The sequence below is a fragment of the Aquarana catesbeiana genome, linkage group LG01 (assembly GCF_042186555.1).
Source record: "Aquarana catesbeiana isolate 2022-GZ linkage group LG01, ASM4218655v1, whole genome shotgun sequence".
Lineage (NCBI taxonomy): Eukaryota > Metazoa > Chordata > Amphibia > Anura > Ranidae > Aquarana > Aquarana catesbeiana.
In genome coordinates, this window is record NC_133324.1 from 170,265,798 (window position 1) to 170,290,635 (window position 24,838).

The 24,838-nt window shown below is 43.0% G+C and overlaps 1 protein-coding gene across 3 annotated transcripts in view; it reads left to right on the forward strand.

Moving 5' to 3' along the window:
* The window catches only part of LNPEP (leucyl and cystinyl aminopeptidase), a 207,777-nt gene that overhangs the window by 177,888 nt on the left and 5,051 nt on the right, over positions 1-24,838 (forward strand). For all 3 annotated transcript variants that reach the window (XM_073624540.1, XM_073624539.1, XM_073624538.1), the window contains 3 exons: positions 3,335-3,496; positions 16,796-16,936; positions 20,025-20,106. In XM_073624540.1, coding sequence (XP_073480641.1) covers positions 3,335-3,496; positions 16,796-16,936; positions 20,025-20,106 — 385 coding nt within the window. The remainder of the gene's footprint in view (positions 1-3,334; positions 3,497-16,795; positions 16,937-20,024; positions 20,107-24,838) is intronic.

Below are 24,838 nucleotides of genomic sequence, written 5' to 3' on the forward strand. Positions count from 1 at the left end.
CTAGTTCTTTTTATAAACCCAATAAAAGTGTGCAGGTAAGGACATATTAATTATGTATTGAAGACTACATCCTCTGTAAAGTGCTATGAAACTGGTGGCAGCATTGTACAAATGAATAAAACATGTGAACTTCATTGTACACCTCATTACATTACACATTAATTTCTACTGGTGGCTGAGCTTCATGCTGCAGTTAAAAGCGGCATTACAACTAAAACGTCTAAACTTTAAAGCATCTAAAACTTTACACACTGCTTTAAAAAAAAAAAAATCTTCACTGTAGTTGGAATCATTTACCTAAAATAAGATTCCGTACTTTTATTTAGAGACTTTTCTCTCATACAAGTATTTCTGCCAAAGGTAACCCTAGATAGTTCAAGCCTCATTCTAGGGTTGTATATGGCTATTGAATTAAAGGAGAAATCTGGCTGTTTATGGCCTCCCTTACATGGGCTATGGGAAATTCCCAACACCAAGCCAGAGGACAATTGGAGTGAAATGGTCTTAAGCCTCCATAGCTTGTTTATCCTGGCAATTATTCCATTGCCTTTTAGGGGTCTGGAAATGTTAACGCACTGGTTGACTTTTTTCCAAGTTGACCTTACTATGTATTAACTAAGATGTATGTTGACTAACAAGGATGTATATCCACTTGAGCTTTGGAAAATCGTACCCCGTCCATGACCAGACCATTTTTTTTGCTATTTGGCACTGCATTACTTTAACTAGTAATTGCTTAGTCATGAAACGCTGTAACCAAACAAAATTTATATAATTTTTTTCACACAAATAAAGCCTTCTTTTTTTTAATCATTACCGGGCTTTTTATTTTTTGCCATATAAGAGAAAAAAGACTGAAATTTTATTTTTAAAAAATGTTTTTACTTTCTGCTATACATCCTATCCAATAAAAAAAAAATTAATTTCTTCTTCATAAATTTTGGCCACAATGTATTCTGCTACATGTTTATGATAAAAAAGCGTATATTGATTGGTTTATGTCAAAGTTATAGCGCCTACAAACTATGGTATGGGCATTTTAGTTTTTATTATATTACTAATGGCAGTGATCAGCGACTTATAATGAGACTGTGATAGTGTGGCGGGAAAATCTGACACTAACTGATGCTGGAGGGAACGTAGTATTCCCCAACGCCAGGAATGGCGCTGGGCTATCACCGCTCAACCACTCATGGGAAATGTGAATGATGCAGTTAAAAAATAATCCATAAAATGGATTAAAACAATTAATACAAACCAAAATGGGGGGGGGGGGCTTTATGAGCGGGTAGCCCTTGTAGCTAGACAAAAGGAACTGACGACCTAGGGGTGCTGCTGTCAAACAGGAGTCCACAGGAGAGTCCAGGGTCACAGGGCGTGTTTCAAAGGACCTTCCACTTCCTCAGCTGGTGGGAACTGACTAACTGCTACTGACATCACGAAGGACAATATTAGTGACGATACAATACACTGTCACTGTACTAATCACGCTGGCTGGGAAGGGGTTAAATATGTGCCTAATGCCGCGTACACACGACAGACTTTTCGACCGGACTGGTCTGACGGACAATTCGATTGTGTGTGGGCTTCATGGGACCTGCAGCGGACTTTTTCGGTCGAAAATCGGACTTTAGATTTGGAACATGTTTCAAATCTTTACGTCGGAACTCCACCGAACCCAGTTCCTATTGAAAAATCCGCTCGTCTGTATGCTAATCCACCGGACGAAAACCGACGCTAGGGCAACTATTGGCTACTGGCTATCAACTTCCTTATTTTAGTCCGGTCGTACGTCATCACGTACAAATCCATCAGACTTTGGTGTGATCGCGTGTAGGCAAGTCCGTTCGTTGGGAAAGTCCGTCGAAGGTCCGTCAAAGTCCGTCGGACCAGTCCGGTCGAAAAAAGTCCGCTTGTGTGTACGCGGCATAATTATGTGTAAAGTTTGCTCCCTTTACAACTAGAGCTCTGTATCGCATTCCTGCTTTGGGAAGAGAGACTGACTGATTAATCCCTCTGCAAGTGGCCATATAATTTACTGTTTTTATTATTTTATTTACTTTTTTTTTATTATTATTTATTTATTTTTTTATATTAAAAATTTTAATAAGTAAAAACAGGTAGTCAGTACTGGGATTTCAATCTCAGTAGGTAAGAACAAGCCAAGTTGTGCAGTATACACATTATCCTCCAGCCTCGGAGGATGTCCCGGCCTCACAACATTGCCAGGGCCACCATTGAACAAGAACCATCATCCTGTAGTTTTCCAAAGGCCTTAAGGGCGTAGGTGTTTTCAATATAACTCATCATTGTAAACTACCTATCTGAGATTGCCCCCGTATGCACAAACATGGAATCAAAGTACCCCCCCAAAAAAAAAATGGTGTGAGAATAGAAGATAGAAGGAAGGCTCTAAGGAGAAACTGTATGCAACCCGGATAGACGTGCAAAGGGATAAACCGGTTTAAAAATTCTAAGGGGGTTAGGCACATCAGGTAGCTTGGCCTATGTCTGAGAGCCCATAATATCTCAAAGCTTGAGGGAGCAAGTGAATTCCATACAGGAGAACCAGGTTTTATTACAGCGTTCCTCCCAATGGTTAGCGGAAGCCATCAGACTTCATCTGGTGAGTCTCGCTTATAGGATACATTTTTTTTTTAACAATTTCATTATTTTGGTTGTTTGGTTAAATGTCTGCATTATACGTAAACACATTACTTAAAAACCTATATAAGCTTTAACATATTAATGTAATTTCAATAGTCGTTTTTCAATATATTTAAATTCCTGGCTTTTATTAAAATAATAGTTGGTAATCCTGTCATGAAGATGGACTCCCTGTTACAGGGTGAAAATGCTCTAGCCTTGTCTGCCCAATGTTTTTCTGTGCTACAAGATGCCATGCTAACACACAATGCACAGGCTTGGTCCACTGTTGTTTCTATAGGGAAACTTGCCATCAGAAATGCCATGTAACCATCGCTGGAGTGCATGCATGTAGACAGAAAGTGGCTGCAGGAAAACACCTGTTCTCATCTATAACAAAGAATGAAAATAAGGTGAAAGCAGTGCCAAGAATATAAAGCTCCTACCACAGAACTGAACAGTAGAAAACAGCTTAGTTCAAACACGGAATACAACGCTTACAATCCCTTTTTTTTTCCACAGTTTGGTTTGGCGGTGAATCCGTTATATTGGTATTTCTCTGCCAACAGGATGGCATGGAATACTGTTAAAATCCAGGATCTCATAAACATCTTTGGTGGGATTTTTGGCTTTTATGAAACGCAGCCGTATTGCTACTTATAGGCAACTCATGTTTGTTTTTCCTCAGTCTTCCACCATCGGTCATGGGCATTGTATTTAAAGTTGGGGCTCGCACAGAAGAAGGATGGGAGTATCTCCTGAGAATGTACAGCGTGTCCTTATCTGAGGCGGAAAAGATGAAAATGTTGGAAGCTCTTGCAAATACTGACCATGGAGAGAAGTTAATCTGGTATGTCAATATTGTGCCCAATCATTGGTGTCAGTGGAAGGAATAGTGTCCTATCATTAAAGTAAGTGAGAGGAATAGGTCGCTACCCATCTTTGGTTTCGGTGGGAGGAAAAGTACCCCATTGTTAGTGTCAGTGGAAGGAATAGTACCCCATTGTTGGTGTCAGAGGGAGGAATAGTGAGCCATCATTGGTGTCAGTGGAAGGAATAGTGTCCTATTATTAATGTAAGTGATTTATAAATAAATTCCTGATTTATTTATTAATCTGAATGTACTACTGCATTGGTAGCATTGGCTAGAGGAAAACATCCCCTCAAGCCTACGCTCTTCTTTATCGGTGCACATTAGACAGTCTAAACTAAATCCAAAAAAGTGCACTCAAAGTGATTTTCCAAAATAAGCTTGCCGTGCCTTATATGTGACTGTGAAGAACTTCTCAGCTCTCAAAACACAAAGTGCTCCACCAGGTGTGGTTGGTTTAGTGGTACACTCACCAGATCCACATGGCCATAAAGACTATTGGCATGATGGATGGGACAAATTGATTCATTGATCAACCACTTCCCATCCAGCAACGTAGCTGGACTTTCGGTGGTTATACCGAGATGATTTAAAGCATTTAAAAACAGATTTTGGTGTGATTGATTGCTTTTAAGCGCAAAAGAAGGGTTTGGGGTCTTCTACCCCAGATCTCTCCAAAAAGAGGAACTGCCACATGCCTGTTGCTGTCACAAGGACGTTTACATTCCTTGTGACAGCAATAAAAGTGATAAAAAAAAAATTAAAGCAACAGTGTAAAAATAAAATTAATAATAATTTTAAAAAAAATGTTTTAAGTGCTTGCGCGCAAAGCAAACACGCGCATTGGTCCCGCATGCACGCAAACAGCAATTGTCCCACATGTGAGGTATCGCTGCGAACGTCAGATCATGCACAGTAATGCTAGCACCAGACCTCTCCTGGAAATCTAAAAGGATAACCTGTAAAGGCTTTTAAAGCGTCGCCTATGGATAGTAAAATGTACGTTGTTTGTTGCCATTGCCATTGTTACCATTGCACGGGTGTGTGCAATTTTAAAGGTTGACATGTTTGGTATCTATTTGCTTGGCATAACTTCATCTTTTATATTTTACAAAAAAATTGGGTTATGTATTGTGTGTGGTTTTTTTTTTTTTTTTTTTTCTGCATTAAAATTTTAAAAAAGTGTATTTTTTCACAAAAAATTGCATTGGATAAAGACTGGAAGTAGTTAACGAAAGTAGAAGATTTTTTTTTGGCCTTTCTGACTTATGGCTTAAAATGGACTTTTTTTTACATTTATGTGGACAGTGTTATATAATTATTTTGTTGAAAATATATTTTTTGGTGTTTAATTTTACAAGCTATATATTATGGAGAACGCCTAACATATTGATTGCATAGTTTACCCTTCTAGTTTCTGCAGAATAGGTTTGATATCACACACCAGGGAATATTTTGTTTTGCACGATATTGAATTTATTTTTGCACAAATAGTAATAGTGCCTTACTTCACATATTCACATTATAATAAAATGTTCTTTTCCCCTTTGTTTTAAAGATGTATCCATACCACAGAATTTAAAAGTATCACAAAAAGTAAAATCTATACTTAAATATGCCTTAAAGTGGTTCTAAAGCTTCAAGGCTTTTGTATCTTAATGCATTCTATATAACTTATCTGCTGCAGGATTCCCCCCCCCCCCCCTTTATCCTTAACTGAGCCCAATCCGATCCAGCGATGTGCATGAGAGCAGCAGCTCCCGTTGGCTTCCGCTCCTGTCAATCAACTCCAGTGACTGGGGCGAGGCCGAGTCCCACTGTATGTGTCAATGGACACAGCAACTGGGCTCGGGAGCAAGCACTTACGAATGCCCCTATGGGAAGCGGCTTCCCGTAGGGGCACTGGACAGACAAGAGGAGCCAGGAGCTCCAGTAGGGGACCCAAGAAGTTTCAGGGCCATTCTGTGCAATTCCGTTGCACAGAGCAGCTAAGTATAGAGATGTTTTATTATGTGAGAAAAAAAAAGAAAATATTTCCTTTACAGCCGCTTTAGTTTCGTTCACACCGGAGCAACTGCCATACAATATGACTGGTCAAATCGCATGACAAGTCGCACCCTATTGTCGGCAATGGAACTGTTCAAATTGGTATGGAAATGGTTAAATCTGTGCCGCATCAATTTGAAAACGTTGTTCCTGCACTACTTTTGCTGATTTCAGGCGCGACTGGCATAGACATCTGTGCATAAAGCTGCACAGATATCTTCCAAGTTGCACCTGAAGTTGAACTGACATGCAGCTTTGAAATCTTGCGTTTTTCAGATAAAGTTGTGCTATTTCAATGCCGCATTCAGTGTGAACCTAGACTTCATGCTTAATTGAAGTCTCAGATTAAATGCATTGTCTGAGAGCAGTGGTTCCCTGCTGGATCAGACCTACAGCTGTCCAATTAGCAACACTTATTTCAGCTGGGGTGGAGGTAATAAAAAAATTATCTAGTAAAGCGAAACATAAAAATGTTCATTTTTTATGCACCTTGATGTAGCATTTTACCAGAGACTTCACACTTTTGTAAACCCTAACAATGAACGTCTCCTATTTGCTCCCATTGGGTCTGTTATGTGGCAAAAATTACCTGTTGATCATGTCAGAAATTTGGAGCTGTCCTGTGTCTTGTGCACATCAAAAGGAAAATAATTGCCCCACGCAATTCATATCTTAGAACTACACATTGATTAGCACATTTTTTAGTTCGATCAGTGGGTTGAAGGGAAAAAAAAAAAACTTACCTAATTCCCCCATACACGCATTCGGGGTGAATGGGGGAATCCTCCCTGCTGTGTCTTTGTATTCCGATCAGCGCTGAATACTATAGCCAGCAGCGCTGATTAAGCAGAAGTTTTCCAACAGGGTGGTTGAACAGAAGTTGATCTGTCTTTAAAGGGATGAAACACGTGCATGTATTGCTGAGATGTACTGCACATGTTATCTTTTTTTTTTTTTTTTTTTTTCTCCTTGACATGCACTTTTAACCATTTCCATACCAGGCCAATTCTTGCATTTCTCTCCTACATGTAAACATCATCATATTTTTGCTAGAAAATTACTCAGAACCACCAAACATTTATTTATATATATCTCAGCAGAGACTCTAGGGAATAAAATGGCAGGCGTTCAAATTTTTTTATGTCACACAGTATTTGCACAGCGATTTTTCAAACACAATTTTTTGAAATAGAAAAAAAAAAACATTTCATGAATGAAAAAAATATATTTACTTCCATTTTTTTATGTATAATGTGAAAGAGGATGTTACGCTAAGTAAATAGATACCTAACATGTCATGCTTTACAATTGCGCACACTCGTGGAATGGCAACAAACTTCGGTACTTCAAAATCTCCATAGGCGACGCTTTAAATTTCTTTACAGCATACCCGTTTAGAGTTACAAAGCAGGTGTTGTACTAGAATTATTGCTCTCGCTCTAACATTCCTGGTGATACCTCAGGTGTGGTTGGAACGCTGTTTACATATGCGGGCGCTACCTATGTATGTGTTCGCTTTTGCATGTGAGCACGAGGGGATGGGGACGCTTTACCTTTTTTATTGTTTTTTTTTTTTTTTTTACGCTTTCCCTAATAATAATAGAGCATGGCAGGTCCTCTTAATAGACAGATCTGGGGTCTAGAAGTCTCCACATCTCTCCTCTGTGCTGAAAAGCCTGAGAGAAAAAGAAAAAAAAATCGATCTCGGGCTTTCCAGCAAAAAAAACTGCAGTATTTCCGGCCTCCGAAAGTCATAGATGGCCAGGAACCATCTGGTTCACGGCCAGCTCTATGGTAAACCGCCAACCCCACCCCCACCCCCACCCCCACCGGTGGATTCATGCTCCAGCTTCCCGATCGGACAGGCGAGCCCGGTTCAGCACCAGAGAGGCGGGAGGACGTCTAAACAGCCGCTAATGTGGCTTTCACGTGTGAGGGAATTCGCTGGCTGAAAAAAAAGAAAAATATCTGGATTATGCCTGTAGCTGCAGGCATCATTCAGATGTCTCCAGTAAAAGTCCATGACATCGTATGATGTCCTACGAGCAAAGTGGTTAATTGGGCTTTAAATATTTCTGACTGTTGCTAAGTAGTGAAAGTAGTATGCAGTAGTGAAATTTTTATTTTGGGCATTTTTGATAAATTGCCTCCTAGCTTATTCCGCAGCTATACTACACTTTTATGTGTAAGGCAAACTTACCGAAAATTCTGTAAGTTATTTTACTATATTTGTTGAATTTTTTTTTTTTCACAACCTAGATAATTATGATTTATCAGTGACAGAAATATGTGATTTCCCTTTACATTTAATATGTCCATTTGATTTTAAATTGATTTTATGTAGAACGTTAGTCTTTCAGCTCTGCCAGTGAATGTATCAGCAAACTGACATTACAAGTAGTGTAAATATTTCCCCTGGTAAATCAAATGAACTCCAGATGTGCTGCAATTTGTGGGAAATTATTGATGTCATGTTTCATCAAGTCGTCTTTATCTACCAGGAAATGTCATTAAATGCAGCAGTTCTTCATATGCAGCATTGTTTTATCATATAGAAACAATGTGTGTGTTCACTGCAATGATTAGAAATTGTCCTGCTAAGAAATATTGTAGAATCTTTAAAGCTTAGGAGTCTTGGGATAGCATGCAAAGACTTTATGGATATCTAGCTTACAGCTTTGTGGCAGACCATTTGTTTATATGGTGGGGGATGCTAGTACCTCAAACTCCCCAATAGCTGGAGAATTATTGGTCACCTTTCCCAGTTTCTGCATGTTGCATCACTTCCACAAGAGAGGAACTTAAAAAGGAAGCTGCAAGCTTGGTATATTGGAACTGGTCACTTTGGTCCTCTTATTTGCACTTGGCTTTCTAACTACAGCAGGTAAAATAAGTATTGAATACGTCACCATTTTTCTAGGTAAATATATTTCTAAAGGTGCTAGTAACATAACATTTTCACCACATGTTGGTAGCAATCCATACAAAGAAACCAAAACAAACAAGTTCAGAAATTGTTATGTGTAATAAAATGGAATGACACAGGGACAAAGTATTGAACACGCTAAGTGAAATGTATTTAATACTTCGTACAAAGTCCTTTGTTGGTAACGACTGCTTCAAGACCGTATGGAGAAAACGCATGCATTGCTCAAGTGTGATTTTGGCCCATTCTTCCACACAAACAGTCTTAAATTCTTGAAGGTTCTGTGAGCATCTTCTATGAACTCTGATCTTTAGTTCTTTCCATAGATTTTCTATTGGATTCAAGTCAGGTGGTTGGCTGGGCCATTCTTGCAGCGTTAGTTTCTTTCTTTAAAACCAATTGAGAGTTTCCTTGGCTTTGTGTTTGGGATAATTGTCTTGCTGAAATGTCCACCCTCGTTTCATCTTCTTCACCCTGGTAGATGGCAGCAGATTTTTATCAAGAATGTCTTGGTACACTTTTCCATTCATCCTTCCTTCAATGATATGAAGATTGCCAGTACCGTATACTGCTAAACAGCCCTGCCCACACCATGATGTTCCCACCTCCAAACTTCACTGTTGGTATGGGGGTGTTTTTGGGGTGATGTGCAGTACCATTTGACCTCCAAACATGGTGTGTATTGTGGCATGCAAGTAGTTCAATTTTAGTCTCGTCTGATCAGACTATATTCTCCCAGTGTTTCACAGGCTTGTCTAAATGTTGTGCAGCAAACTTTAAATGAGCTTCAACATGCTTTTTATTCAGCAATGGAGTCTTGCATGCTGAACGTGCATACAGGCCATGGCAGTTGAGTGCATTACTTATTGTTTTCTTTGAAACAGTTGTACCTGCCAATTCCAGGTCTTTCTGAAGCTCTCCACAATTGGTATTTGGCTCTTGGGTAACTATGCTGATAATTATTTTCACTCCTCTGTCAGCAATATTGTGAGAAGCACCTGGTCATGGTTGGTTTATGGTGAAATTATGTTCTTTCCACTTCTGGATTATGGCCCCAACAGTGCTCACTGGAACATTCAGAAGTTTAGAAATCCTACTGTAACCAATGCCATCAGTATGTTTTGCAACAATAAGGTTGCAAAGGTCTTGAGAGAGCTCTTTGCATTTACCCATCATGAGTTGTTTCTTGTGTGACACCTTTCTAATGAGACACCTTTTTATAGGCCATCAGTTGAGACTGAACCAGCTAATAATAATTTGCATTGACATGGGGCAAGATTGCTTTCTAATTACTGATAGATTTCAGCTGGTGTCTTGGCTTTCCATTACTTTTTGCACCTCCTTTGCTTTTTCATACCTCATGGGACACAGAGTCAGGCTAATATTCATTACCTACTGGGTTATACTCTATCTCCAGGTGAATGGATACTGGTAGACCAAAGGTCTTCAGACAGGAAGTGATCCCCTATATAACCCTTCCCACACAGGAAGCAGTTCATTTTGTTTTTTATCAGTTTCTGCAAGGTAGGTGGCACGGTTTGTTTGAGCTCTCTGAGCTCCAGGTCTCTAGGCTCACAAACGGTTCTTAAATGAATCAAGGGATTGATCGATCGGATCCATTTGACACAGGCTTTATATGCTTAGATAAATGGTACCCAAGCCTCGCAAAGAAGACTCAAGATCCTGCAAGGTTTTGCCTGTAATGCGGCCTCTGGGATCTGGACCCTGCGAAGTGGAATCCTGGACACCACAGCACTAAGGCATTCCTGCAGGGTGCTGTACAGGTCCAGGGAGTGGACCCTAAACATGAAAAGGGTACCCAGTCCTTGAAGGTCCTCAATTGACAGATAGCCTCCGTGATGGGTGAAGTTTGAGCTCTTGGTTTCTAAGCTGCCCTGCACCTGGATAGGTAAGTGAAACCCCTTTACTATTATTGTGGGTTGTCCCAGTGGTTGTAACAATCAGTCAAGCTAGCTAGAGGCTGGACACCTATGTGCTGTGACCATATGGGGGAGTTCTGGGCTAGCTGTGGGTGTTTGCAAGGTGTACCTTTTCTTGCTTGTGTCTGGCTGTTTCTTACCTGTATGATGGCGCACGACTGTCCGCCATTTCGCCTTGGTTCACCATGACTCACGTGCGTTCGCAAGAGTGCCGCTTTGTTCAGCAGTTGTTTGGCAGCCATGGGGCACGTGCATTCGCAAAAGCGCCACTGGACTTAGCAGTTATTTGGCAGCCATGGTGCACGCGACTTCGCCACACATTCGCAGTAGCCTTATCTGGGCGCACGAGGATTCGCGTCATGTGCAAATACAACCACGCCCGTTCGCCGGGACCATGCACAGAACATTCTGGCGCGCACCCAGCTTATTTAAGCTGTATAGGCCAAACATGCGGTGCTTCCAGAAGGCAACTGTGGGACACAGAGCAGGCTCTGAACAGACGCTTGCAGTGATTCATTCTTTCCTTACCGGGTCATGTGAGTCACCAAGTGTTGCTTGGCAGGCTAAAGGTGCTTAGCAGGATTGTTACATAGGGGCTTGGGAGCCCTGTTAAAGGGTCTCCCTTCTGAGGTGTTTTAATACTACACCCAAGTACTCTCTTTTTGTGACTGATGGCTTCAAAAAAGAGGAGTGCGACTAACACTATAGGGAAGGGCACACCGATGTCGTCCGTAGTTCCTGATGAACCTAGTCATATCCCTAGTGTTGTATCCCCTGAAAGACCAGAGGCTTCCGGGCAATCTGAGCCGTTGCGCCTATTGATTTTGTGCCTACAGTCAATGCTGCTGCTTCACCCTTTATCACTGAGGATGAATTGTCCTCGGCCCTACCCGGGTTAGAGCACAGGATTGCTGGCATGATTGCCTCCATCCTGCTGGGTATCAGAAAGCGTGACAGATCCCCCCTCCCTGGAGCCTCCTAGTCTGGAGCAGGAATGGGTTGAGGATGAGGAAGAGCTTAAAGCTCAGGACTCTGTGGAGGGCCCGGCAGATGAGTCTGCTTCCGAGCAATCTGTACAAGAAGATATCCAGTTGATGTCTGCCTCTGTCGCAGAGGCTTTTGATCCTGACTCTGACCAAAATGGTTCATTCTGCCTTTAAGTTGCCTCTTGCAGAGGTGACTGAGCCCCCCTGGTCCTTGAGGCCTCTTCAGTCCGCACAGGCTTTCCCTCTACACCCCTTGTTGGAACAGGCAGTGTATGCTGATCGGGAACATCCTGACAGGATTTTTGTTCCTCCTAAGAGGTTTTCCCTTTTATATCCCATGGATGAAAAGTTCATTAAAAAATGGCGCATGCCAGCAGTAGATGCAGCAGTCTCTTCCTTAAACAAGAACTTAACTTGTCCGGTAGATAACGCACAGGGTTTGAAAGACCCTGTTGACAAGAAATTGGAGTCCTTATTAAAGGCCTCCTTTCTTTGGCCAGTTCAGCTATTCAGCCAGTTGTTGCAGCAATTGGTATCTTCCAGTCCGTAAAGGATCAGGTCAAATGGCCTGATAGGCCTAACCAGGAGGATGATCTGCCTGAAAGTAAGACAGATTTCTTGAGCGCTGTGTTTTGCTATTGACGCCTTAAAGGATTCAATACAGCAGGTTTCTCATTTGACTCTCTCATCTGTACATATGCTCAGACTCTTATGGCTTAAGAACTGGTCAGCCAAGCTTCCTTGTAAAAAGTTATTGGCAGGTTTGCCTTTTCATCGGGAACGTTTATTTGGTGATCATTTGGACAAATATATCCAAAAGATCTCTGAAGGGAAGAGTTCTCTACTTCCTGTGAAGTAAAGCATTAGACGTCCCTCATTTAAAGCCTCAGGGACTGCTTCCTCAAATGTCTCAGCGTCAAGGCGGTTCCACCACCAACAGGGCGCTAGGGCCAGGGGCAAATCGCAGGGCCAGAAGAAGCCCTGGGTCCAAGATTCTTCTAAACCCAGCATCAAGCCCTCCTTTTGAGGGGACACCCCCACTCCATCGAGGCTGCTGCACTTTGTGGACATTTGGAGAACAATAATTCAGGACGAGTAGGTCATCTCAATTATATCTCGCGTTTACAAACTAGAGTTGCGGGGGGTGCCCCCTCAGAGGTTTTTAAGATCCAGCGTTCTCTCGGATCCTCCAAAAAGAAACTTATTGCTTCAGGCATTACATCATCTAGTACATCAAGGAGTGATTGTAAAGGTTCCAATATCCGAAGAGGCACTCAAACCTGTTTACAGTTCAGAAACCAAACAGGGATACAAGGCCCATTTTGGACCCAAGATCCCTGAAAAAGTATCTACTGATGCAGTCCTTTCGAATGGAGTCTGTCTGCTCAGTAGTAGCCTCGCTCCAGAGGGGAGACTTTTTATCCTCCATCGATACAAAAGACGTGTATTTACACATACCTATCTTTCAGCCTCATCAGAGGTTCCTACGTTTTGCAGTAGAGGAATGTCATTTTCAGTTTGTGGCTCTACCTTTCAGGCTGGCTACAGCTCCCCGGGTGTACACAAAGGTCCTAGCACCAGTATTGGGTCTTTTAAGGGCCCAAGGGATCCTGGTGCTCGAGTATCTGGACAACCTCCTACTCAGAGATCACTCATTACAGGCTCTAGAACAGAGCATAATATGCACAGTGCGGTATTTGAAAAGCTTAGGCTGGATCGTAAATACCGAAAAGCCAACCTAGAAACCTGCTCAAAGTCTAAAGTATTTAGGTCTGATCCTAGATACGGTTCAAGCAAGAATATTCTTGCCACCCATAAGGATCTGTGCCCTGAAGGTTCAGGTGCATCAGATAAGGGGCACCAGACAACCCTCCATTCAGTTCTGTATGAGTCTTCTAGGGAGAATGGTATCAAGGCAGTGCCCTATGCCCAATTTAATTCCAGGCCTTTACAAGACATCTTGTTGGCCTGGACCAGAAGAGGAAAAGCCCTGGATTATCCAATGTGCTTATTTCCTCGGGCACGCTTATGCCTGAACTGGTGCTTGCAGGATCAGAACCTGCGTAAGGGAAAATTCTTTCTCCCGGTAACATGGAGAGTGATGACTACAGATGCCAGTCTCTCAGGCTGGGGAGTGACCCTAGAAGGGCTCACAGCTCAGGGGAAATGGTCAGGGACAGAACAGATCCTGCCCATCAACATTCTGGAATTACGGGCAGTACGTCTGGCCCTACGGTCCTGGACGGTGGAGCTTCAGGACTGCCCTATCAGGGTTCAGTTCGACAATGCCACTGCAGTGGCCTATATAAACAACCAAGGCCGGTACCAGGAGTCGTGAACCACATACTAGCCTGGGCAGAGGGACATGTGCTTATATCAGAGTAGAGAACTGAAAGGCATATTATTTCAGCCGCCAGCAGATCTGCTCAGGGGAATGGTCCCTACACCCAGGGATGTTCCAGGAAATTTGCCAACATTGGGGATGGCCATAGGTCGACCTATTGGCATCCAGATTCAACAACAAGCTACAGCAATTTGTGTCCCGAACAAGGGATCCTCTGGCAATCGGAGCAGATGCTCTGATAGTTCCATGGAGACAGTACTCCCTGGTTTATGCTTTCCCTCCAATCCCTCTTCTTCCACATTTGTTGCGCAGGATTCAGAAAGAGGGGGTTCCAGTCATTCTGGTGGCACCAGCCTGGCCCAGAAGGCAATGGACCCTTCCATGTCGCTCCGATTTACTGTCTCAAGGTCCTATATTCCACCCCAATTTACAGTCTCTAAATTTGACGGCATGGCTATTGAAGCCAGGGTGTTAAAGGACCATGGCATCTCGGGATCAGCAGTGTCTACCCTAGTGAATGCTAGAAAAGCTGTCATTAGGAAAATTTATCATAAGGTCTGGAAGACTTATATTGCTTGGTGTGAAGCCAGAAAATGGCATCCTCGGAAATACGTGATTGGGAGAATTCTCTCTTTTTTACAGTCAGCTGTGGAAATCATATTGGCTTTGAGTACAATCAGAGGTCAAGTTTCGGCCCTATCAGTATTCTTCCAAAGGACTTTAGCCTTCCATTCACTGATCCAAACCTTTTATGCAGGGGGCAACTCATTTGCTTCCCCCGATTATGTCACCTATGTGTCCTTGGGACTTGAACTTGGTGCTGTCTGTGTTACAGAAACAACCATTTGAACCTATCAAGGAAATTCCATTAGACTTGCTGTCACGCAAGCTAGCCTTCCCGATGGCTATCATCTCGGCTAGAAAGGTGTTGGAGTTGGCGGCCCTTTCATGGAGGTAACCGTACTTGATCCTTCACCACGACAGGGTCGTGTTATGACCTGTTCCATCTTTTTTTGCCAAAAGTGGTATCGGCCTTTCATTTATATCAGGACATTATTTTGCCTTCTTTTTTTCTCTCAGCGTCGTTCGGCGGAAGGAGACGACTGCATTGTTTGGACTTTGTCCAGGCAATCCATGTTTATTTGTCTAGATCTGCGGAGATCCGAGAATCAGACTCCTTTTTTGTTTTACCAAAAGGACCCAAGAAAGGGCAGGCAGCTTCCATTGCCAATTGGGTCTGTCAGTTGGTCATTCAGGCCTACGGTCCGAAGCGTAAAGCTCCTCCCTTTTAAGGGTGAGAGCTCATTCTACCAGGAGTGTAAGAACCTCCTGGGCGTTTCACCATCGGGTATCTGTGGCTCAGATTTGTAAGGCTGCTACCTGTTGCTACCTGGTCTTCAGTGCATAGGTTCACAAAATGTTATCAAGTGGATGTTCGAGCAGCCGAGGATTCGGCTTTCGGCCGCAGTGTACTGTGGGCTGCTGTATAAACTCTGATGGCTGTTGTTTTGCAGGGTGTCTCCCTCCCCTCAAGGCTATTGCTCTGGGACGTCCCAGTAGGTAATGAATATTAGCCTGACTGTGTCCCATGATCTACTCAAAGAAAAGAATTTTACAGGCAAGTTTGATGAAAAATTCTAATTTTTTGCATGTGTTCAATACTTTTTCCATGTGGTGTTCCATTTTATTACACATAACTTAATTTTGAAACTTTGTTTTGCTTTCTTTCTATGTATGGATTGCATGGTTTGTTAACGACATGTGAAAATTTCATGCCAATAGCACCTTTTTACAAATATATGTACCTAGAAAAATGGTGACGTGTTCAATACTTATTTTACACGCTGTATACCACATCTGTTTTTTTTTTTTTTATCATGCCTTAACCACTTAGTGCAAATCGCCGTCATGGTACGTCGGTACATTGACGCTACATACCGTTGTTATGGCAGCAGCTAGCTGCCATAACCCTGGTATTTTCAACAATGGCGAGCGGCGCTCTTCCAGATAAAATGGGTCTCCGTGGCGGAATCGCCGCAAGATCACTTTTATCGGGGGGCGGGAGGGGGCCCCCCTCTCGCCGCGTTATGGTCATCTCCGCCGCTGACGGAGACGATCGCATCCTTCCTCCTGATGGCCCCCGCTCGGCTCCTTGACATTGAAAGGCGGAAGCAACGTCAAACATCACTTCTGCCCAATAGTCTTGAAGGGGACATGTCTTTTTTTGCAAAAAAAAAAAAAAATATTTTTTTTAATTGCATTTTTGACCCCAGATCTCGCATTTAAGAGGTGCTGTCATGCTTTTTGTTTTCTATTATAAAGGATGATTACATTACTTGTAATAGGAATAGAAGTGACCCAAATTTTATTTATTTTTTTTTAAAGAACAGAGCTAATATAAAAAGTAAAATAAATAAGAAAATTTTTTTTTAAAGCGCCCTGTCCTGCCGAGCTCGCGCGAAGCGAACAAATACTTAAGTTGTGCCCGCATATGAAAACTGTGTTCAAACTACACATGTGAGGTATCGCCACAATCGTTAGAGCGAGAGCAATAATTCTAGCACTAGACCTCCTCTGGAACTTTAAACATGCAACCTGTCAAATTTTTTTAAATGTTTCCTATGGAGATTTTTAAGGGTCAAAGTTTGTCACCATTCCATGAGCGGGCGCAATTTTGAAGCATGACAAGTTGGGTATCAGTTTACTCGACGTAACATTATCGTTCACAGTATATTAAAAAATTGGGCTAACTTTACTGTTGTCTTATTTTTAAGTGAAAAAAGGGTATTTTTTCCAAAAAAAAGTGCGCTTGTAAGACCGCTGCGCAAATACGGTATGACATAAAGTATGTGTCTGAAAAAATATATATAATGTTTGGGGGTTCTAAGTCATTTTTTAGCAAAAGAAAAACATATTTTAACTTGTCAAAAAGAGGCTTGGTTCTTAAGTGGTTAAACAATCCCAGTTATATTTTATTTATAAATTATTGCATTACAGCATTGTCTCATGTAGTGTTAACATATTCTTGAACGCCAGGTTGATGGAGGCTGGTCTTCGTGGAGATGTTATAAGATCACAGGATTTTCCAATTGTTATTCGCTTCATTAGTGAGAATGTTCCTGGATTTGTTTTGGCTTGGAACTTCGTCAAGCAAAAGTGGGATGACATCACTCAGAAGTAAGTACAGCAAAAGGGGTTTACTACACTCTACACTTTAACGTAGCTAAGGCTCAGTAGTTACTTTTGGAAACTTTTTCATTTAATAGCTATACTGTGGATGTTAATAAAAGAAAAAGATAAAATTTGGCCAGTTGCTGGAAATACATTAAAGAGGTCATCAGCCAAACAGCTGAATACACAGTTGAAATACGTATATGTGAATTATTTCACCTGTTACAATAGTGGTTCCTCAAGCTTTTTTTTTTTTTTTTTTTTGAGATCGGGCCCGGTAAATTCTTCCAAAGCCTTCAATGACCCAACAGTAATAAAAATACCTTTATACTCTACTACAATAAAATTGTGTGACTGATGCAAAATTAGTATTCCCTTACTTTAATTGTATGAGTATAAACATTTTTTGTGTGCCTGCTATGTATGTTTATTAATTTACCTTCCTGTCCAAATCAGATATTGGGAACGCAACACTTCTGTTCAGCTGTAGATAACTTTATAACCATTATCAGAACATACCAGTGACAGATTACAATGAGTAGGATCAGACGGCCCTATGTTTATGTACACATTGGAAGAGGGAATATGGAAGGGTAGCCACAGTAGTGCACTCTTGAATCAGGATGTTGCTGCCGCAATCAGCAGACATCGACATCTCCAGCACACGAGGAGTATCCCTTGGCTTATGAGGGTGCTGTTAAATCCCATGCAGTGCTAGGTGGGTCATTTAGTGTTGGTCTCCCCCACTTACCTATGCTTCCGCTGACTCCCCCAGATTTTGTGGAATCACTCCAGTCAAGTGACCACCAGGGAGAGTGAGGGAAGGTGGTGCCAAAGGTGGGGAGGGGGCACTGGCTCCTCCTGACAGTCCAACACCCAGCGCGGATTCTTAGGACACTATGAGAGCAGTGGCGCATCACCAACACTGGGCTTACAGGGAAATAGAGGATGGGGGTTTTGGTTCAGGAAGTGCCTGCAACCCAGTAGCAGACTGTGGCCCAGTGGTTGAGAATCACTGTGGTAGAAGATCAATACTGAGTCTTATGGTTCACACAACCTGGCCACTGCGCATAGACAGGGTGGTGATATAACCAGAGCAGACAGAAGTGGGAAACATTCTGCACAATGCTGTAACCATGTTCCTGGTTTGTAATATCAGAATGGTGTTGGTCAGTGAAGAATACCTTCCTCACTTCTTGTCTGACCAGCAATGAGACATACACAGTGCTTCTCCTATTTCCACTTGACACCATTTAGACTGAAAGTTATGGGGGTGTTCTCTATCTGCTCTTTGTTGTGAATTATAAAACATGAGAGTATATCACAATGGCTAGCTATCTGATCTATCTAATGTGATCAGATGTACTGTATCTAGCCGTCTGTCTGATCTGAGCTGTCTATGTCATCCAAACTATTTTTCACAAGTAACAAGTATTTATTTTGGCACTAGTGCAATAGGGGCCAAAAAATATGGACACTATGAGGTTGATTTACTAAAACTGGAGAGTGCAAAATCTGGTGCAGCTCTGCATAGAAACCAATCGGTTTCCAGGTTTTTTGTCAAAGTCTAATTAAAGGGGTTGTAAAGGTTCACGTTTTTTCACCTTAATGAATCCTATGCATTAAGGTGAAAAAACATCCGACAATGCCGGCCCTCCCAGCCCCTCCGTTTTACTTACCTGACCCCACGAAAGTCCCGCGCTCGTTCCCGACATCCTCTTCGCCGCTCAGCCTGGCCGTTGATTGGCTAGAGTGGATGGATTGAAAGCAGCGCAGCCATTGGCTCGCGCTGCTGTCAATCACAACCAATGACGCGGCGGGGCCGAATGATACAGTTGGCGGCTATAGCTGCCGGCTGTATCACGGGAGCGCGCCCGCAAGAACTAAACACCATGCGAGAGAGCTCGCATGAAGGTGTTTAGTTCTTGCGGGGAGGAGCTGAGACAGCCGCCAAGGGACCCCGGAAGACCAGGTTCGGGGCCACTCTGTGCAAAACGAGCTGCACAGTGGAGGTAAGTATAACATGTTTGTTATTTAAAAAAAAAAATCTTTACAACCCCTTTAAGCAAGCTGAAGTCAGATGCCCCAGACTGTGCACTCTCTAGTTTCTTTTAGTAAATCAACCCCTATGCCTGCCACTATCCAGTGCCACTTACCTGTCACTCTCAGTTTTGATTTCTGCAGTACGGGGGATCATGAGAAGAACATATAAGAATGGATTTCAGACAATTATACTAACAGTATTTAAAAGTTTATTTCATAATTTAAATAAATATTTGTCTTGATTAAAGTGTTCTTTTCTTTTTGTATTTTACTGGAAAAAATAAAACGCATGGTTCTCTCCGCTATGGGGAGCATGTGGCTCTCTTCCCTTCTTCACACTGCAGCACTGACAGCCTGAGCAGCCAATAGCCCTGCCCAGCCACAATCAAGACAGGGCAGGGCGAGAGAGTTTAGCCCTTTTGTAAGTTTTGAACAGAGTGGCTTGGAGCTTGCTCAGGGCTTCAGGTTTTCATTTTTCTGCATGGAACTAATAAGTCAAAGCATAGGCAGCAGTGGGGTGAAGGGGGATCATGCTTGTAAGTAAACACTTGTTTTAACCTATATGGGATAATCACAGGTTTACATTGAGGCAATTTTAAAGTTAAAAATGATGTATACTGTCTGGAACCACTCATTGTAGTAATTCATATATTTCCCACATCCCCCTAGCTCTTGTATTCTGTCCAGTGCATAGGCTTAAAGTGGATACTTTTTCTGCACCTATACCTGCTGTCCAAAGTCTGGTTTTGTAGCACCTCCGTAAAATACAATGATATTTAAATGCAATAGATGCTGCAAACAACAACGTGGCTCCTGTTATTTATATTTTTATCACATAAGCTTCATGGAAAATGCTGACTGTCTTGTGATACAGCATGGTTTGGTCCCAATCAGACTGAGGAGCTCCATTGTTTTTACTTTTAATTGAAAGTTAAATTTTTCTTTTTTACATTAACACATTTACTTTTCTGTTGGCTCATAGCTTTGCTACGTATTGGCTAATGCATCATGGTCTTTTCATAAAACCAGGCTTAATCTGATTTTCTTATAGATTCCCACCAGGATCATTCCCGATACAGTCCATTGTCACCAAGACCACTTCACAGTTTGCCACAGAGGTGTATTTAAATGAGGTAAGTAATTTTTTGTCGTTCTTAGAAGACATTAGTAGTATACAGAAACCATCTTAAAGCGGAGTTCTATTAAAAAAAATAAAAAAAAAAAAAAAAGTCAGCAGCTACAAATACTGCAGCTACTGACTTTTAATAATCGGACACTTGCCTGTTCCAGGGTAGAGCGATGCAGGGGAGCGAAACCCCGCTCGTTTCCCCCTCCTCTCTGCGGCGCCGGCATTGTAAGTGTGGGCGCCCGGCTATGGCTTCACAGCCAGGCACCCACTGCACATGCGCGAGCCGCGCGCCGTGACTGGCCGGGCAATCATCTGGAACCTGTGATGTGTCGCAGATGATTGCCGAGAGGGAGGTGAGAGAGGCGATCCCCCTTCTGGTGCTTCGGTGCGCCGGCAGGAAGTGGGAGCTGGGACCCACTACCTACTGCCCCCCCCAAAAAAAAATTACATGCCAAATGTGGCATGTCAGGGGTCACCTCCCTTAACCTCTTGCTTACTGGGCACTTAAACCCCCCTCTTGTCCTGACCAATTTTCAGCTTTCAGCACTGTCACACTTTGAATGACAATTGCATGGTCATGCTGCACTGTACTCAAATGAAATTTTTATCATTTTTTTTCACACAAATGGAGATTTCTTTTGGTGGTATTTAACCACTTGCCGCCCACCATATAGCAAAATGACGACGGCAAAGTGGTTTCAATATCGGACTTCATATGACCTCTTCAGGATATTAAGCCGCTGCGCACCCCCGGGGGCGCGCATCACGTCGATCGTTGTTGCAGTGTGTCAGCCTGACACACCGCAACTCCTATCTAGGTAAAGAGTCTCTGACGGACCACAGCTGATCATGATGTAAACAGGAAGAGCCGGTGATTAACTTTTCCTCACTCGCGTCTGTCAGTCGCGAGTAGAGGAGAGCCGATCGGCTGATCCTCTGACAGGGGGGGGTCTGTGCTGATCGATTATCAGCGCAGCCCCCCCCCCCCCCGAGGATGCCACCAGACCACCAGGGATGCCCACCACCAGGTATGCCACCCTAGACCACCTATCAGTGCCCCTGCGTGCCGCCTATCAGTGCCGCATATTAGTACCCATCATCAATGCTACCTCATTGGTGCCACCTCATCAGTGCCGCCTTATCAGTGCCCATCAGTGAAGGAGAAACTTATTTACAAAGTTTTGTAACTGATACAAAAAAATACTTTTTTTCAAAATTTTCGGTCTCTTTTTTTATTTGTTTAGCAGAAAATAAAAATCCCAGAGGTGATCAAACACCACAAACAGAAAGCTCTATTTGTGGGAACAAAAGGATAAAAATTTAGTTGGATACAGTTTAGCATGACCGCGCAATTGTTATTCAAAGTGCGACAGCGCTGAAAGCTGAAAATTGGTCTGGGCAGGAAGGTGTATAAGTGCCCTGTATTGAAGTGGTTAATCACCACTGGGGTTTTTATTTTTTGCTAAACAAACCAAAAAAGACTGAAATTTTTGGAAAAAAAAAAAAAACATGTTTCATAGTTTGATATAAAATTTTGCAAACGGGTAATTTTTCTACTTCATTGATATTCACTGATGAGGCTGCATTGATTGGCACTGATGGGCACAGATAAGGCGACACTGATTGGCACAGATAAGACGGCACTGATGGGCCCTGATTGGGTGGCACTGGTAAGTGGCACTGACGGGCACTGGTAGGTGGCACTGATGGGCACTGGTAGGTGGTATTGATAGGCAGCACTGGTAATGACGATTCATTGGTGATTTATAGGCGGCACTGTGGGCACTGTTGGGTGGTACTGTGGGCACTGGTGGACACTGGTAGGTGACGCTGGTGGGCACTGGTAGATGACGCTGGTGGACACTGGTAGGTGACTTTCCACGATCGGGACCGATGTCCCTCTTGCAGCGCCGGTGATCGGCTTTTTTTCCCCTCCTCACGTTGGTTGCTGGTATTGATAGGCAGCACTGGTAATAACAATTTATTGGTGATATATAGGCGGCACTGATGGGTGGTACTGTGGGCACTGGTAGGTGATGCTGGTGGTCACTGATATGTGTCTTTCCACGATCGGGACCAATGGCCCTCTCGCAGTGCCGGTGATCGGCTTTTTTTTCCCTCCTCACGCTACCAGCGTGGAGAGGAAAAATAGCCGATTACCGGCTCTATTTACATCACATGATCAGCTGTCATTGGTTGCTCCAATCTGTGATCAGCCGAGTCTCATAGACTCGCTGACCACAGAGCGCGCCCTGCAGGGGGCATGCAGGCCATTCAAGCATGGGAGGACATCCAGGGATGCCTTCCCGGCAAATTAAGTCAGCGCTGTAGCCGTCTTTTGGCTATAGCATGGGACGGCAAGTGGTTAAAGCAGAAGTTCCATTTTTGGGTGGAACTCCGCTTTTAAGTGGTTGTTAACCCACTTATAGAAAATCATCACATCCCCTCAATAATATACCAATAAGTGTCTCTGTGTTTTATAAAAAAATATGCTTATCTGTATCTACATCAGCACGGCTCCCAGCGCTCAGCTAACTCTTCGGGTCTCTTCACTTTCCGGCTCACAGTTTTAGTGGGTGGGGCTGAGCACTCCCGCTGACGTCAGCCGGGGAGAGAGAGAGAGAGAGAGAGAGAGAGAGAGAGAGAGAGAGAGAGAGAGAAGTCAACTGATCGCTGGGAGCAGCACTGATACAGACGAGCATATTTTGTTACATAACACGGGCACAGGGACACTTGTTGGTATATTACAGCACAGATGGGAGCTTTCTATATCAAATATGAGAGCGCTGACAGGAGCAGACAGGCGGAGGGGGGAGGAAGACAGAGGAGACAGACACAAAAGAGCAGGGCTGCGGATGACAGAGGCACGTAAACTGACCACAGCGTCAGGGCTCAGCAGACATGATACACCGTGGTCAGTTTACAGGGGAGAGGGCAGAAACTGGCAGGATCAACCAGGTGTTACAGGGTGCCAAATTACACAGCACAAGCACTGTGCTTTATAACATGCTTCAAAGGAACAGAATCTTTTTTTTTTTTTTTTTTAACCACTTACCGACCGTCCGCTGTCGTTGTACGTCGGTACTTTGACAGACAGCAGACAGATAGCTGCCATAACCCCGGTATTTTTAAAAACGGAGGACAGACTTCTCAGGTAAAAGTGGTCTCTGTGGCGAGATCACTTTTATCGGGGCGGGAGAGGGGCCCCCCTACTGGTGTGTTCTGGTCACCTTCGCTGCTTACCGGAGCCGTCGGTAGCGGGGCAGACTGTCGAGTCCTTTCCCCTGTGAGGCTGGCCAATTGAGATTTTTAAGTGCCAAAGTTTCCATGAGCGGGCGTAATTTTGAAGCATGACATGTTGAGTATCAATTTACTCGGCATAACATTATCTTTTACAATATAGAAATAAATTGGGCTACCTTTACTGTTGTCTTATTTTTTTAATTCAAAAATTGTGTACTTTTTCCAAAACAATTGCGCTTGTAAGACCGCTGCGTAAATACGGTGTGACATGAAGTATTGCAACAACCGCCATTTTATTCCATTATTATATATAATTATATATATATATATATATATATATATATATATATATATATATATATATATATATATATATATATATATATATATATATATATATATAATGTTGGAGGTTTTAAGTAATTTTCTAGCAAAAAAAAAATAATTTTAACTTGTCTCAAAAAGAGGCTCTGTCCTTAAGTGGTTATAAAGACTTGTTTTTTTTTTCTAATAAAATAACAAACTTGTTATACTCACCTGCTCTCTTGCAGTGGCTTTGCACATGGCAGTCCGCCTCCTCCACTTCTCGGGCCCTGGCTGGAGCTCCTGGTCCCTCCCTCCTGCAGCTTGCAATGGAGCACCCGAGCCGAGTTGCAGCTCCATATGTCCATTCAGACACAGAGCCGTCTAGGCCCCACCCCTCTTTCCTCATTGGCTGACCTGAGTTTGACAGTAGCAAGAACCAATGGCGCCGCTGCTGTGTCTCAGCCAATCAGGAGGGAGAGTCCCGGAGACTGAGGCACTCATGGACATCGCTGGATAGAGAGGGGGCTCAGGTAAGTATAAGGGGGCTGAGAGGGGCTGCTGCACACAGAAGGTTTTTAATCTTAATGCATAGAATGCATTAAGATAAAAAACTTTCTGTCTTTACAACCACTTTCAGTTTAATGGCAATTACACTGAAAAACAAACCATATTTTATTATACACTGCTCGGCACAGGAATACTATGCATAGGCCATGGGTTACATGCAGGCTACCCTGGGGTGATTGGACACTGGAAAAAACTTTGCTGGAGCTTCCCCCAGGGGCTTACTCGTATAACTATTCGGACTCCTCGAGGGTCCAGTTTTTTGTTAGTGTCCTTAGGTAATGGGCCTCTTCTCTGGAGAAATGTTTTACCTTTTTAACAATTCCTTTTTTCTTCAAACACTTCTATCAAGATTTGACTACTTTATTGCCTAGAAGTTTCCAGATCGATTACCATTGGACCCCATTCTGTGTGGGGCCAGCCTGTAATATTTACTTCAGGCACTTGATGCTGCATTAGGCGCTCAGCTTGGCATGTTGTTGCAACAATTGCAGTTAGTCGCAGGGTGTTATACAGGTCCATGGTTCCCAGGCTCTAAAAAAAACCCTTTGAAGGTATGCCCACCATGACGGGCAAAGCCCTGAACCCTTAACAAATACAGTGACCGTAGTAAGGCAAGACAG